The sequence below is a fragment of the Cheilinus undulatus genome, linkage group 2, assembly GCF_018320785.1.
Source record: "Cheilinus undulatus linkage group 2, ASM1832078v1, whole genome shotgun sequence".
Taxonomy (NCBI): Eukaryota; Metazoa; Chordata; class Actinopteri; order Labriformes; family Labridae; genus Cheilinus; species Cheilinus undulatus.
The window spans coordinates 9405849-9420456 of record NC_054866.1 but is presented as its reverse complement, the minus strand read 5'-3'; the positions used below and the strand labels follow the sequence as shown (position 1 = coordinate 9420456).

Genomic DNA, 14608 nt, shown 5'->3' with positions numbered 1-14608 from the left:
ATGTAATAAATAAGGATTATCTAATCAGTGGATTATCACTTTCTTTTCAATTCTTAAAAATTTTCACTACTCAGTATTTCAAATCATATACACAAATTTTATTGCATGATATTTTAACTTAAATACATTTTCATCGCCTCATTTTTAATCATCACTTTTTGTTTTTTCCACTCTTGAGGCCCTGTCCTTAAATGTTGAGTGAACATTTTTGAGCTGTAGATGGTAAATCATGTAAAGAAAGACAAAATGATGAATAAAATGTAAAATAAATTATAAATTTTTCACCTGATTTTTTCAATTCAATGCATTTTTCACCCTATTTTTCTATTACATTGATGTTTATGAGCTCCACTTGCGCCATTTTCACCTGACATATTTTGCTTACCTGAAGGATATAATATGGCAAAACTGGCTCATCTGACTCCACTCTTTCCTATATATGCGCTGTAAAAACGAATAAGAGGGCCCAATGTAGAATAGTTAAGTAACAAGTTTCACATTTTTTGAGTTACAGTGTCTGTATAAAAATTATTCACCCCCTTGGATGTTTTACCCTTTAATTGATTTTATAAATCAGTCATGGCCAATATTATTTGGTGTTTAGTCAAAAAAGCCCTTTGATGTCAGATTAATGTTAACTAAACAAAATTATGTATGTGCAGTAAAATAAGTGACTGGATAAATATTCACCCCCTTCAAGTCAGTATTTAGTAGAGTACCTTTGGCTGCAATCACAGCACTGAGTCTGTGTGGATAGGTCTCAGTCAAGCTAGCACGACTGGACACTGCTTCATTCTCCTGTGGAAAACTGCTCAAGCTCTGTCAGGCTGCATGGAAATTGTGCATAAACGGCCCTTTTTAAGTCCAGCCACAAATTCTCTATTGGATTGAGATCTGGGCTTTGACCCGGCCACTCTAGAACATTCTCCTTGTTGTCTTTGAACCATTTCTATGTAGCTTTCACTGTATGCTACAGGTTATCATTTTGCTGGAAAATAAAAATTCTTCCAAACCATAGTTGTCTTGCAGACTACATAAGATTGTCATCCAAGATTTTCCTCTATTTCGCTGCATTCATTTGACCTTCTACCTTTTCAGGCTTTCCAGAGTGGGCTTCTGAGAAGCATCCCCACTACATGATGCTGCCACATATTATTAAAGTGATTGACTTATAAAATCAATAAAAGGGTAAAACATCCAAGGGGGTTAATACTTTTTATAGGCACTGTAATCCTTTGAGCACACACTCTAGATAACTCAGCCGAACTGTGAAACCACACACAAGATCTCACAGAATCTCACATGATGAAACTTGACTTCAAAAGAAAAACAAACATGGAAGACTATTGAAATCCTCGGCTGGCTGTCCTGACGTGTTTTGCAGCAAAAATCAGAAGACAAGACAATCAGAAGACTGGTACTGCGACCTGGCCTGCTCGCTCTCATTGGTTGTTGTGGGTAATTCATTGGAGGCATTAAAACATAACCTCATGAATATCAGGTGTGTATGATATTAATGTTTATGGGTCTCTTGGCCCAATTTGGGACAGTTAAATAATCATGTTGGCATGACACACAAAAGGAGTATTCAGACAAATTGTTTGTGATGAACCTCCACTCTGGATACCCTCCAGTGATCATCAGAGGAGGTAAATCTGGATTTAACATAGAGTAGTGTGTGACTAGCCTTTGGAGAGGTTTTTCTTTGTTTGTTTCAATGACAAAAATATTTTCTTAGATTTTGGAGGCCACATACAATACTTTAATATAGACCAAGCAATCCTAAACTGGAGAACTTCATGCAATGACACTGCATGTGCATATGCTAGCTGTAATCACAGCAGATCATAGAACAGCTGTATAGATCAAGTGTTGACCCTTTTGATCAGTCCATTGTCCTAATGTTTGAGTCTGGTACGGGACAGTGACCAGTGCCAGGGTAAGACTGGTCCATCTTTAGTTCAAATATGTGCATTAAATTGGTAAAAATGCACATACTTTTGTAAAATAGGTCAAAGCAGAACATTGTAAGTCTTTAAAGTGGACATACAATGGGGAATCATTCCTGTGATTGATTGGCTATCTGTCCAGGGTTTGATTGTCCTCTGGTTAAAAGACAGCTGGGATCAGCTCCAGCCTCCATGACCCATGACATTGTGAAAGTAAGCAACCTTAAATTTTGCATCACTTGTTTAGTTTTCATGAATACGTTGGAGATGATTTATACTTCCACTGAGAACTGATTAACTGCTCAGGCAGTTGTTCATTACATGACACATAAGTGGTGAATATAAAAGCATCTGACAACAGAGCACATGGGCTTAAAAGGTGAATTTGGTCCAGACAGAGGCTTTGGATATGCTGAATAAAATATGTGCAGAAAAAGAGAAGCATGTGGAGGTGGAGGAGAGAGGACACTGGGAAAAGAAGGTGGAGTTCCTCCTGGCAGTGGCGGGTAACGTCGTCGGTCTGGGTAACGTCTGGAGATTTCCTTACCTGTGCTACAAAAATGGAGGAGGTGAGCAAATATGATGAAGATGAATCAATACATGGAGTCTGTGCTTGGCTTGTAGTGTCGTTTAATCTGTAAATGCAGGAGCGTTCCTGGTGCCGTATCTTGTGTTTGTGGTGACGTGTGGCGTACCTCTGTTTCTGCTGGAGACCACCATGGGTCAGTACACCCAGGAGGGAAGCATCACCTGCTGGAGGAAACTCTGTCCACTGGCAGAAGGTAAACTCTTGAGGACTTCACTGAGAACCTTATGAGTCAGATAGAAGTTTCATTTATCAACATCATCAGTGCTTTAAGCATGAAAGAGGTGCCGGCACTCCCCTTAATGACTTGAAGTCAGTCTGCCACACAAATCCTTTCTCAGTAATATTTTGAGCTAATGTGCAATACATGAAAAGTTTGGCTATTTTTTCTACAAAGAAATCACAAATACAGAGTCACTACAAAATAAAATCCACAAGGTCTCAATATCACAATTGCATTCTTATTAACAGCTGTTAAAGTGTGAGCGTGGACATGAAAAATGACGTTAAACTAGGTTTTTAGAGATCAAAACTCCCAGCACCTAAAATTTTAGTCTCTGCCAATAAGCCAGTTGAATCAGGAGCAAAAATACTGCCCCGATCCTTAGACCAACAATAATAACGAAGGGAGGCCTTTAAAAAAAATACAAAAAAATTAAAGTTCTGCTCTTTCTTTAAATCGCCCTTAAATCGGTTCAGTTCATTATGTTCCAGAGTCCTTGTTCCTATCCTAACCGTGGTAGTCTTCTTTGGGAAAGGGGGGGGGGGTCAGAGTTCCTTGGGTAGCTCGCCAGTCTTACGACGGATCCAATCCAGGGAAAGGAAGGGGTAACAAAAAAAACCTGACCTAAAAAGGGGTCAGTAAAATACAAACAATTACTATTCTTTATCAAACATTTGTTGTACAACTCTTCATTAATTCAAACTCTTTCATCACAAAATCCGCGCTTCACATCCAATTCTCATTACGAGAGAACACAATTTATCCAATATACAAATTAATTAATCTCATTAAGCATTTCACTTAAAAAAAATAAAGTTCTCATTTTCAATGGAATGTACCTAACATTTCGGCAAAGCCGATTTACTTTAACATATCAAATAATTTTAACAAATATACATACAAATAAGTCAAAGACAAAACGGCGTGCAGCCGCACGCAGCTTAAATTAGCTGTTTTCTTAATGAGGTTTGGCATAGAAATCTCCGCCAGTCCCGCGGAGGGACAAAGGCACTAGCGGGAGTTTTAAATCAACTTAGAACATATTATGAAAATAACAAAAGAAACAACACTCACTGCTGAGTCTCTATAATGTTAGAATCGACCGTTTAGTGAAGATAGTGCGTAATTTCTGCTGCCAACCAGCTGTGCTGCCTGCGTCACCGCCAGGTGAGGAGATTGCCAAATAGGAAGTGACCTTGTGCACCGGATATTTATGTGTTATGGGACGAGCTCGAATTGGATAATGAGTTACGGATTTGGGGTGTGGTATGAACGGTTTGTAAACAAAATAAACAGTTTAAGGAAATTAGTAAATTAATTTGGGGAAAAAATAAAATAACCAGGTTGTTATGGCGGGCACAAGGTCACTCCTGCAGGCAGGCAGGATGGCACAATCTGTATACATTTAAATTAATTCACTGGGTTACAATGTCATGTAAAATAACTGACTGCATCCCCCTAAAAGTAACTGACCTAATTCAACAGAGGTCCAGCCAATTAGTACTAGTCTCACAATGACTGAAATGGGGATCCCCTGAGTACAGTGAATGTCTCTCAAAAATATAAGAAAAACGTAGGAAAATCCTGGAGGACAAGCTCATTCAGTCTGCAAGAGAACTACGGCTTGGGAAAAGATTTATCTTACACCAAGACACCTATGACTACTCTGAAGGAGTTACAAGCTTTCACAGCTGAGAGGGGAGAGACTGCATACATTCATTGCTGGTTACTAATGATGTAGGCAGCAGTTATAGCCGACTGCTGACACTAATAATGTAACAAACATTACCAAAGCAGACATTTTTTTATGACTGCATATAAAAATTAGACAACCTGGCAACCATGTAAATTAAAGTTAGGTATTTTAACCCTTAATGTTGTCATGGCAACTTAAACAAACTCTGACAGTGTCAGCTACTCCTGCCCTGGAAGGTTTGTAAAGGCAGAGAGAAAAATGAATGCATTAAAAAAAGGGGGGGGGGATCCTGGAGGACAATCATCTTTAGTAGGCAAGAGAACAACAGCTTAGGAGAAGATTTATTTTCCAGCAAGACAATGACCCCAAGCATACAGCAAAAGCTACACAGAAAAGACAACAAGGTGAATGTTCTGGAGTGGCCGAGTCAAAGCCCTGACTTTAATCCAATAGAGAATCTGTGGCTGGATTTTAAAAGGGCTGTTTATGCCTGATTTTTGTGTAACCTGGCAGAGCTTGAGAAGCTTTGCACAGATGAATGGGGTAAAATTGCAGTGTCCTGACTGAGACCTATCCACAGACTCAGTGCAGTGATTGCAGCCAAAGGTGACTCTACTGAATACTGGCTTAAAGGGGGTTTATATTTATGATGTCCCTTTTTTACCTAACATAGTTTTATTCAGTTGAATTTAATTTGGAATTTTTTTTTTTTTTGGTCAAATAATCAAATAATATTGACCATGACTGATTTATAATATCAGTTAAAGGGTAAAAAAAAAATCCAAGGGGATGAATACTTTCTATGGGCACGGCAAGTATCTGTTGTCTTTTCAGTCCCTTTTCAAAGAAGAGATTATCAGAAAAGCTATCAGAGAAGAGATTTTAAAAAATGTCATAAATCCAGTGTCTCATAATGACCTGGAAGTGTAATATGATAATATTTGAGTTTCTAGCCCTGAGCGTGACATCACATGACCCTGGCCATGGTGGGGATATGGTAAGATGAAAAACAAAAACATCTCTATTTCCATTGTCCTCCTTGACCTCTGTTGTTTCTTCTTTAGGTTATCAAACTAAGAAGCAGTATGTGTGGCAGTAACACATTAACACTCTCAAACTGACCTGAGCAAACACAAACATGAACACACACATTCTACCATCCATTTCAGTCATATAGGTAAACATTAGCAAGAATAACAACTATAGCTGCTGTGACTCTCATTCCAAAGAATGATGAATATTTTCAAACAAGAGCTGTGGGGAATGTTTCAGTAATTGCACTGAATCCTAATTGTGTTTCAATGATTTTCTTCATGAAAGTTGCAGTAAATGTCTGGTGTGTACTACTTGATATGTTAATAGAGCTAAAACCTGGCAGTTTGGCACAATAACAATTGTTGGACAGACAAAGTTTAGTAGTGGTTCAGGAGGTTAGAGATGCTACAAAAGGGTAACAAGTCAATGTGACCTCTCAAAATGTATGTTCCAGTGACCTCTGACCTCCAAAATCTGATCATTAACCCTCAAGTTCAAATACCCTGATCTTTGACCTCCCTAATCCAGCCAGTTCATCTTTGACTGAGTGCATTAGTCCAAAGTTTGAAATAATCCTCAAAGACGAGAATGATCAGACAGACGGAAAGATGCAGCACAGATGGAATAAATGAAGAAAGTCTTTTTTATATATTTGTCAGTAACAGAATGATCTGGATCCACAGGTATCGGCTATGGAGGCCTGCTGATCCTCCTCTATGGCTGTATGACCTACTCCATTATTCTGTCCTGGGCTTTGCTCTTTCTGGTGTTCTCCTTCAGCTCAACGCTCCCCTGGGCCAGCTGCAACAACTACTGGAACACAGGTGAGAGGAAGTCACATGTTTGAAGACTGACCTGTATAACACGGTACTAACATCTGAATGGTATGTTCAGGCTGTGTTTTTTAATATCATCAGACATGTTTGCTAATATCCCTTCAGATGACTGTGTCGACTTCTCAGCTCATAATAGCTCTGCTGAATGGACCAACCACACAAATGCAACCTCTGCTGCTACAGAGTTCTGGGAGTACGTCAGTACATTCACAAATTAACCCTCAACGCTCTTCTTAGTACGTATTAGTCCAACTTATGAATTCTTTATACCATATCTTTTACTTGTAGAAGACGAGTGCTCGCCATTTCAGGAGGGATTGAGGAGATGGGAAGCATCAGGTGGGAGATACTGCTGTGCCTGATTGTCATGTGGATCATTTGTTACTTCTGTATCTGGAAAGGAGTCAAGTCTACTGGAAAGGTATCTGTATCTTCCCTCAAACTATGTTCATATAAGTACACTATATCTCTACATCTATGAATGGTGCTTTCCTCTTCCAGGTGGTGTATTTCACTGCTACATTCCCCTATGTGATGCTGCTCATCCTTCTGATCCGTGGACTCTCTCTTCCTGGGGCTCTACAGGGGGTCTTATTTTATCTCATGCCTGAACCCTCGCGGCTTGCAGACCCTCAGGTAAGAGTTGAACCTACTGTAACAGTGTAAATCTTGAGTTAAAAAATGTACTTACCTTTTAATTTCTGTTTACAGGTGTGGATGGAGGCGGGGGCTCAGATTTTCTTCTCATATAGCTTGGGTGTGGGCTGCATTACTGTTCTGGGCAGCTACAACTCCTACACCAACAACTGCTATAAGTAAGTTTTGGTTTATGAGTGCAGCTGTTGTATTCCCAGTGTGACTTGGGGCTTTAGAGAGAGAGAGAGAAAAAAGATAAGGGGACATATGAGCGAGAGACTGAGACTGAGTGTGCCTTGCACAAGGAAAAGGAGGGTGAAAAAGAGACAAACCTAATTTGAAATACATGAAACAAGTATTTGCTATTTATCTGCCTTTTCACAGTGAGTGCATCTCTGATCATTTATTCCAGTAATGCACAAATATCTTAGATCTTCGGGATCTATCCTGTGAAAATCACAGTCTGTGCAAATTCATATTTTAATGTAATTCATTTGATATTGAGGAAATTTCATTCTTGATGTATTGACTACAGGTGATACAAAAATGATAACAAGACTTGTTGTCTTGTTTATGATGAAGAGCAGTAATGATCCACTCTGTTTACCAGCAGATACAGTACAGGTTTTATATGACATAGTATCAGTCTGTTGAAAGACTCAAGTCTACAGAGCTGTTTGTACTATTCACTAGTGCAGGGGTTCTCATGACCCCCAGAATAAAGGTGCTAGAGACCGGGGACCCCCACTGTACCTGAAGGTGGTTGAACTCAGCCATACACATTCAAGAATAGTCATGTGGAGACAAGGCTGCCCATAAGGGAGATACAGGGGAGAGCTTTCTGGGGTCCAGCCAAACTTGGGGCCCATTTAGGTCAGAAAAATTATGTTCCATTGTAGATTTAAGCTGTGATACCCATATTTTATTCAAACCTGAATTATGACCACTCTTATCAAGCAAAAATTATCTTTTAATATTCATTTGTGCTGTAGTATCCAGCCATCTTTAAAATTAAAATCCATTTTTCTAAAAACAGAAGTAAACTGGGTTAAAATGGCAAAAAAAAAAAAAAAGAGGATAAGGTGGTGAAATAGGATTTAAAGATTACAGACATAGGTTCAAAATTAGACAAAATTGGCAAAGAATAGGAAAACAGTGGCAGGTATGGGTTAAAGTAGCAAAAACGGGCATATAAAATGGTAAAAAAGGAATTAAAGGGACAGAAATGTGTTAAAGTGGCGAAAAAAGTTGTACTTTTTTAAAATGGGATTTTAAAGTGGGAAAAGTGGTTTAAACTGGCAAAAAATAAGTTAACTGAGGCAAAGAAATTAGGATGAAATTGGCATAAATGGGTTTAACTGGCAACTAAGGGCATAAAAAATAGTGAAGTATGGTAAAATGGAAAAAAAATGGCATAAAAGGGGGTTAATAGTGGCAGTAGGGGTCAACAGAGGCATCAGGAGCAGAAAGTGGAAAGAATTGGCTTAGAAGTAGCAAAACAAGCAAAAATAGTGGTGGACAGGGTTAAAAAGTGACGAAAATATCTTAAAAGTGGAAGAAATGGACAGAAAAGGTGGTGAAATTGGATTAAAGTGTCAAAAATGGTGAGGAGAGATGATAAAAACAAGTGAAAATGTGGCACAACTGCTGTCAAGTGGCAAAAATGGGTAAAAAGAGGCAACACTGGGGTCCAGTGGTTTAAGGCAGGCACAGTATGTGCGGGCGGTCCAGGTTTAAATCCTGCCTGTAGTCCTCTTTAGCCAGGTTGTCTGGAGAAAAGGGGCTGACGTTTACTTTGAAGGGGGCGACATACGGTTGAACCTGTGTGTTGTGGTTTGGTCTGCTTTTGAGGAGACAGTCTGAGCCAAGTCAACAATGCCAGGGCAGGTGTTCTTTGAGCGCTGCATACACTCTACTGTAATATTAAAATGATCAGCTGTGAACTGTTCTCCCATGTTCTCTGGTTTCAGGGACTGTCTCTGGCTGTCTTTGCTGAACAGTGGCACGAGCATGGTTGCAGGGTTTGCTGTCTTCTCTGTGCTGGGATTCATGGCCCATGAGCAGGGGGTTCCAATAAGTCAGGTGGCCGAGTCAGGTAATCCAGGCAACGTAAGATACAAGGAAAGATACATTCATCTACAATCAATAAATCAGCAAAACACTACTGTTTTCATATATTATGTTGACATATCCTTCAAGGAATATCTCTGATATAAGGTGGAGAGAAGAGGTCTTTGCACTCTCCATTATTGCACAGTCTATTGTTGGGTGCGTTTTTGGATTTGTCATCCTATAAACAGAAAAAAAATATATAAGTACAGTAACCTGAATTGGGCACAGCAGGGTGTTTACTGAGGAATTTTGGTGTAAGAGAGAGAAAGAGAGAGAAAGAGAGCTGCAGCCACTGCTCTGAATGGTCAAACAACCCTCTAAATAACCCGGAGAGAATCATAAAAATGCAGAAAATTACCACACATTCTGAAAAAAACAATGAAAGTTTTGTAGTCAAGATAACATCAGGCAAATAAAACCATAGTCTTGTGTTTGTGTGCTTTTTGATGATTCCCCAGCCATTTTCTCAACCTTACATAAATGATACCATGCTCTTTGCTTCTCCTCTTTCCTCAGCTTTCCAGTGTTTTTAACCCTTTGCACTTCCCTCCATTTTAAGGGACTGAGATGTCCACTGCGTCACCATCTTTGCGCAGCTCTTTAAAGTAATGTTCATTCTGTGGTTCTCTTCCAGGTCCGGGGTTGGCATTCGTCGCGTACCCTCAGGCTGTAGCCCTGATGCCTCTGCCCCAGCTGTGGTCCGTCTGTTTCTTTGTCATGCTCATTCTCCTGGGTGTGGACACAATAGTAAGATGTACATGAACTATTTACACGCAGAAAACAAAAAAAGTTAACCACTGTTTTTGTTTTGTTGTGAATTTCACATAATGAGGGAGAAAAGCTGTTGAAAGTGGCTTTCCTGGTTAACGACAGGTTGCATGACTGTTTTTTAACAGCCATCAGGAACAAGGCCGCCCATAAGGGGGATAAAGGAGAGGCTTTCTGGGGCCCAGCCAAACTGGGGACCCATGGAGGTCAACGAAATAAGTCTATTGTAAAGTTAAGCTGTGATAACCGTATTTCATTTTGAACCAGAATAATAACCACTCTTCTCAAAACAGCAAAACATGAATTTTATGTATTTATGCTGTAGAACAATATAGCCTTTTTCAAAAATGTAAACCTCTTTTATTCAAACAGAATTACCTTTTCACTGGTAAAATTACTATATTTACCAATGTGGATGGTCGCACTGAATTATTTGGAAAACAATGTCAGACTTTATAACTAGGCCATGATGTGCAAAAATGTCAAGATGCCAGAAAATAACAGAGAAGAAACTGAGACAACTTGTTTGGAAATACAGTTAATGATTGAAAAATTGGGATAACAGATAAAAAATAAAGGTGTGAAATGTAGCTATAATGGGTATAAACAATTCTAAAAAAAATTTTTTAAAAATGGGTAAAAAGTGGCAAAAAATGGTCCAAATGTGGCATAAATGGGTTCAAAGGGAGAACATTTGCAAAATTGAGGGGAAAAAATCAACAAAAAGTGGAAAAAATGGGCAGAAAATGACAAAAAAATGGACAAAAAGCAGAAATTTATTGGTTAAATGCAGCTAAAAGTGGTAAAAATTGACAGAAAGCGGAAAAATCATGCAGACATTGCTACTTGCCAGAAGGGCAAGTAAAGTAGAGGAAAAGTTGCAAATCGACGATGCAGACATGAGCAAAAAGTGGCGAAAAAGTCAAAATATGGACCAAAAGTGGCAAAAAAATTGAGAAAAAGTGGCAAGGATTGGGTAGAAACTGGAAATTGGTGAAAAGTAGCAACAAATAGGTTAAAGGTGGCAAAAAAAACTGGCATAAATAGACAAAGGGTGGCAAAAAGCAGCTAAAATAGGCAAAAATGCAAAAGATGTTGCATGGGCAGAAAGAGGTAAAGAGGTAAAGTTAAAAAGTGACAGAAATACGTGAAAAGGGGTGAAAGCAGGATAATTGATGACAAAAAAGTTTAGAAAATGAAAAAAATTTGGAAAAAAGCTGCAAAAATAGACAAGAAGTTGAAAAAAAATGCAAAAAATTGGCAAAAGGGGGGCCATACTAGGGAAAGTTGCAAAAGATGTTGCAGAAATGGGCAAAAGTGGCAAAGAAATTGGCAAATATGGGCATGAAGTGGTGAAAAAGTGGCAGAAATGGGTGAAAAATTAATAATGTGGCAAAAAGGGGCAAAGAGTTAAAAAATAAACTGGGTAAAAAGATGTGGTAATATTGGATGAAAAAATTGGTCATAATGGTTTAAAAGAACCGCAAATAAATTATTCCATCAGAACCTATTAATAGCTTGACGCACTTTTCAGCTCCAAAATGAGGAAACTATTAGCCAGGATGCTAGCACCAATGCTGATTCATCACACATACAAGGATGCAATAAATAAATCAAAACTGGGGAGGGCCCATTCTCTGGGTTTATCAGGGGCCCAACCAATTCTGTGGGCGGCCTGAATGTGACAAGACATGTCCCATTCTAAGTATAAAAACTGGAATCTATTTCAGACCAGGCATAGACAAGAACATGATAAAGACAACCATGTTTATCTTGTTTTAGCAGATATGTATGTCCACATTGGTGGAATATGTTAGCATTGTTTGTGATCACCCAGATGAAGTCCACAAGCTTAAATTTGTCTGTTTAACCCTCTGAGACCAGCGTTCTTGATACAATAAGAAGAGACGTGTTGTTCAGAGTTAAATAACTTTTGAACCATAACTTGTAGTCACTTACTGGTTTACTTGTTTGTTTCTCTGAAAGCCCTGCATTGTGCCGTTGTAATGTCGCTATCCATGCCTTTGTAGCTCTTATAAAACATTTTCCAGCAAGTCTGGAACTTAGATAACTTCTGACTTTCTGGTGTCTTTAGATATTTTATATATACTGTACAGAAATATTTATATGGAGGGAGAGAGAGTCATGAAAATGTGTTCAGCCTCCTCCTTTTTCTCCAAACAGTTCATTTCCATAGAGGTGGTGATAACGTCGATCATAGACATGTTTCCCACCATCCTGAGAAGAGCGGGCAGACGAGAGCTGTTACTTCTCTCCTTCTGTCTCCTCTGTTTCTGCTCTCAGCTTGTCATGATTACTGAGGTCAGTGTTTACTATTATGTTCATATTTGATCTTTATTCTATGATGGCAGAGTATTTATAGGACTATTTATACACTGTGATTTTGTTTTTTATTCTAGCAATGTGAAATATAGAGGACCATACCTTTTACAATGAAGGATTATACAAGTCATATAAATGAACTGATATTTTAAGTAACAGTCTCTGCTGTTGTCTCCAGGCAGGGATGTATGTGTTTCAGATGTTTGACTACTATGCTGTAAACGGAGCCTGCATCTTTTTTCTCTGTGTGTTTGAAAGCCTGGCACTGGGATGGATATTTGGTAGGTACTTTGGTCTGTTTTTTAAAAAAAGAACTTAAGAAGAGCTTGTCAGAAAATTAAAAGATAAGGAGCTGGACCTAAATGAAGAAATAATATTGCTCTGACAAAACAAAGATGCTAATAGGGAAAGCAAAAGCTTACTTCACGAGAGTCTCACAAAAATGTTCATAAAAAATCCACCTAGAGCAATCCAACAAACATGGAAAACAATAACAACTGCATGACAGTACTCATGATAACGGGCACAAACAACAAACTGACAGAAACAAAGAAACTGTATTCTTAACCAATATGTTTCAGTCAAATGAAGTATTCAGTATTCAGTTTGCTTTATCTTGTCATCTTTTTCACTCCATAGCCATAATCTGAAATTCCAACCCAACCCTGCCCAAGAATGTACACATTCACTTCCAGCCCGGCCAGTCCCATGACAGTGTGTATAAGCCTGATTTAAACCTGACCTTATTATTTAAGATAGCTTTTTCAAATTTAGCACAAAAAGTAAGGAAATTAGTTTTTGGTAGATTATTTCCTTGTTGTAACAATGCTTCTTTGTTTAATTGTCTGCCATGACGACATCCTTAGGATCTGAAAAAAGCACAAAGAAATACCTTAGAAGCCCCCCAAAACAAATATATAACCTTTAAAGAAGAATATAACTGACATTCACTTTAAAATCAATGTCTTTCACTTTTACTGTCTCATGTGGTCAGTAGGCTACATATTCTGTTCATGTGATTTTACTGTGTATCCTATAAAGGAGCTGACCGTTTGTATGGAATCATACAGGACATGACAGATATGACCGCCAACTCATTCTTCAAAGTTAGCTGGCTTTACCTCACACCTCTGGTCTCTTTGGTAAGTAGGGCTTTACATATAGGTTTTCTTTATATAACTAGAGAATGCAATTTCTGATGAAATGTGTGCTGTGAATGCTGAATGGCTGCGCCGTACTGCTAACGCTGGGTATGAAAAATCTCTGAAGGAAGTTAAATGCAAATTTGAATGAGTTGCTGAGTGCTGAGTTAGAAAATCGAATCAAGAAGCTAAATGTAATGTTGAAAGGCAAACGCCAAACTGCTTATGCTGGTTTCGAAAATGGGAGAAATACAAGTTTGAACTAAATGGAAAATACTGTGGAGAAGGTTAAAAAAAAACAGCTTGAAACCAGCTGAATATACTATTTAAAGGCCAAAGCCCAACTGCTAATGTTTCATCTGAAAATAGCTAACAATATGAAAACTTGATTTTAGAAGAGCTAAAGTGAGTGAGGAAAAAAGGATTCAGGTTAAATGAGGAGTTACTGGATTTACTGAGATTAAACTGAGATAATCCTGTGTGATCACAGCCTGCAGGTGTGATCAAAGCAATCAGTTTACAGCTGTGGCAGCCGAGCTCACATTTAGGTGTACTTTTCCTTTAAAACATAGTTTCTTTCTCCTTTCTGCAGGCCAATCCTGTACATGCTATAATTAAACAGATTTCACTATGAGAATCAACAGACATTGATGAAGCTCTGATACTATTCTGGTGTTGTTTGTGCAAAAAAATGTGGCCAGGAGAGCAATCTAAAAAAAACTTTCCTTCTTAGTCTTCAGAGAAATTTCTCCCAAATTTATAAAGGGGGCAGATGGAGCAGATTTCAAACCTCTTGGGACATTTTGTCCTAAGACACCAAATCTGTGGCTTTGCTTCATAGTTTGACAGAAGCAGGGCAAGATTTCCTCCATTTTTATATTAACTTTATGTGTGTGGTGTTAGATTTGTGGCTTCAGTGACAGTTTGTTGGGGAAAAGTTTTTCTTTCTTCCTGCTGTTTCTCCATTCTAGCGCACTCTTACCTCCAAACGCTTCATCCCATTGAAATGAATGGGAGAAGAAGTGACAAGAGAAAAACAGTTATCTAAGTTTGAAAGATCACTGTGAAGAAACAATGAATGATATGAAGAAGCAGAGTCATTCTGAAATAGCTGAATAGTTTGTGAATGTTTTAAAGTATGAATAAAGTTTTTAAGTGGAAGTATCAATGAATTAGGAGTTGAAGGAAGATGAAGAAAATGTGTGCATTTGGCAGTTGAAGCCTGATTTCCCATTTATTTCAGTCATCCCAACTTTTTTGAAAATCGATGAATATCTCTGAA

The 14608-nt window shown here is 38.4% G+C and overlaps 1 protein-coding gene across 1 annotated transcript; it reads left to right on the top strand.

The window, feature by feature from the left end:
• Positions 1-178: 178 nt before the first annotated feature.
• Positions 179-12899, top strand: LOC121525390 (sodium- and chloride-dependent GABA transporter 2-like). The gene is made up of 12 exons (XM_041811376.1): positions 179-2518; positions 2597-2731; positions 6173-6313; positions 6431-6518; positions 6614-6746; positions 6827-6961; positions 7037-7140; positions 8932-9056; positions 9708-9820; positions 12026-12163; positions 12363-12465; positions 12824-12899. Exons 1-12 carry the CDS (start codon positions 2359-2361, stop codon positions 12832-12834), a joined length of 1386 nt encoding a protein of 461 aa, XP_041667310.1. The 5' UTR covers positions 179-2358; the 3' UTR covers positions 12835-12899.
• Positions 12900-14608: the final 1709 nt, after the last annotated feature.

Bases quoted from the DNA above. Each gene is read 5' to 3' on its own strand.
- LOC121525390 (XM_041811376.1), top strand. From the start codon at position 2,359: ATGCTGAATAAAATATGTGCAGAAAAAGAGAAGCATGTGGAGGTGGAG. The intron at 6,314-6,430 runs GTGAGAGGAAGT...ATATCCCTTCAG, and splicing joins CAACAACTACTGGAACACAG to ATGACTGTGTCGACTTCTCA. The intron at 6,519-6,613 runs GTACGTCAGTAC...TTTTACTTGTAG, and splicing joins GCTGCTACAGAGTTCTGGGA to AAGACGAGTGCTCGCCATTT.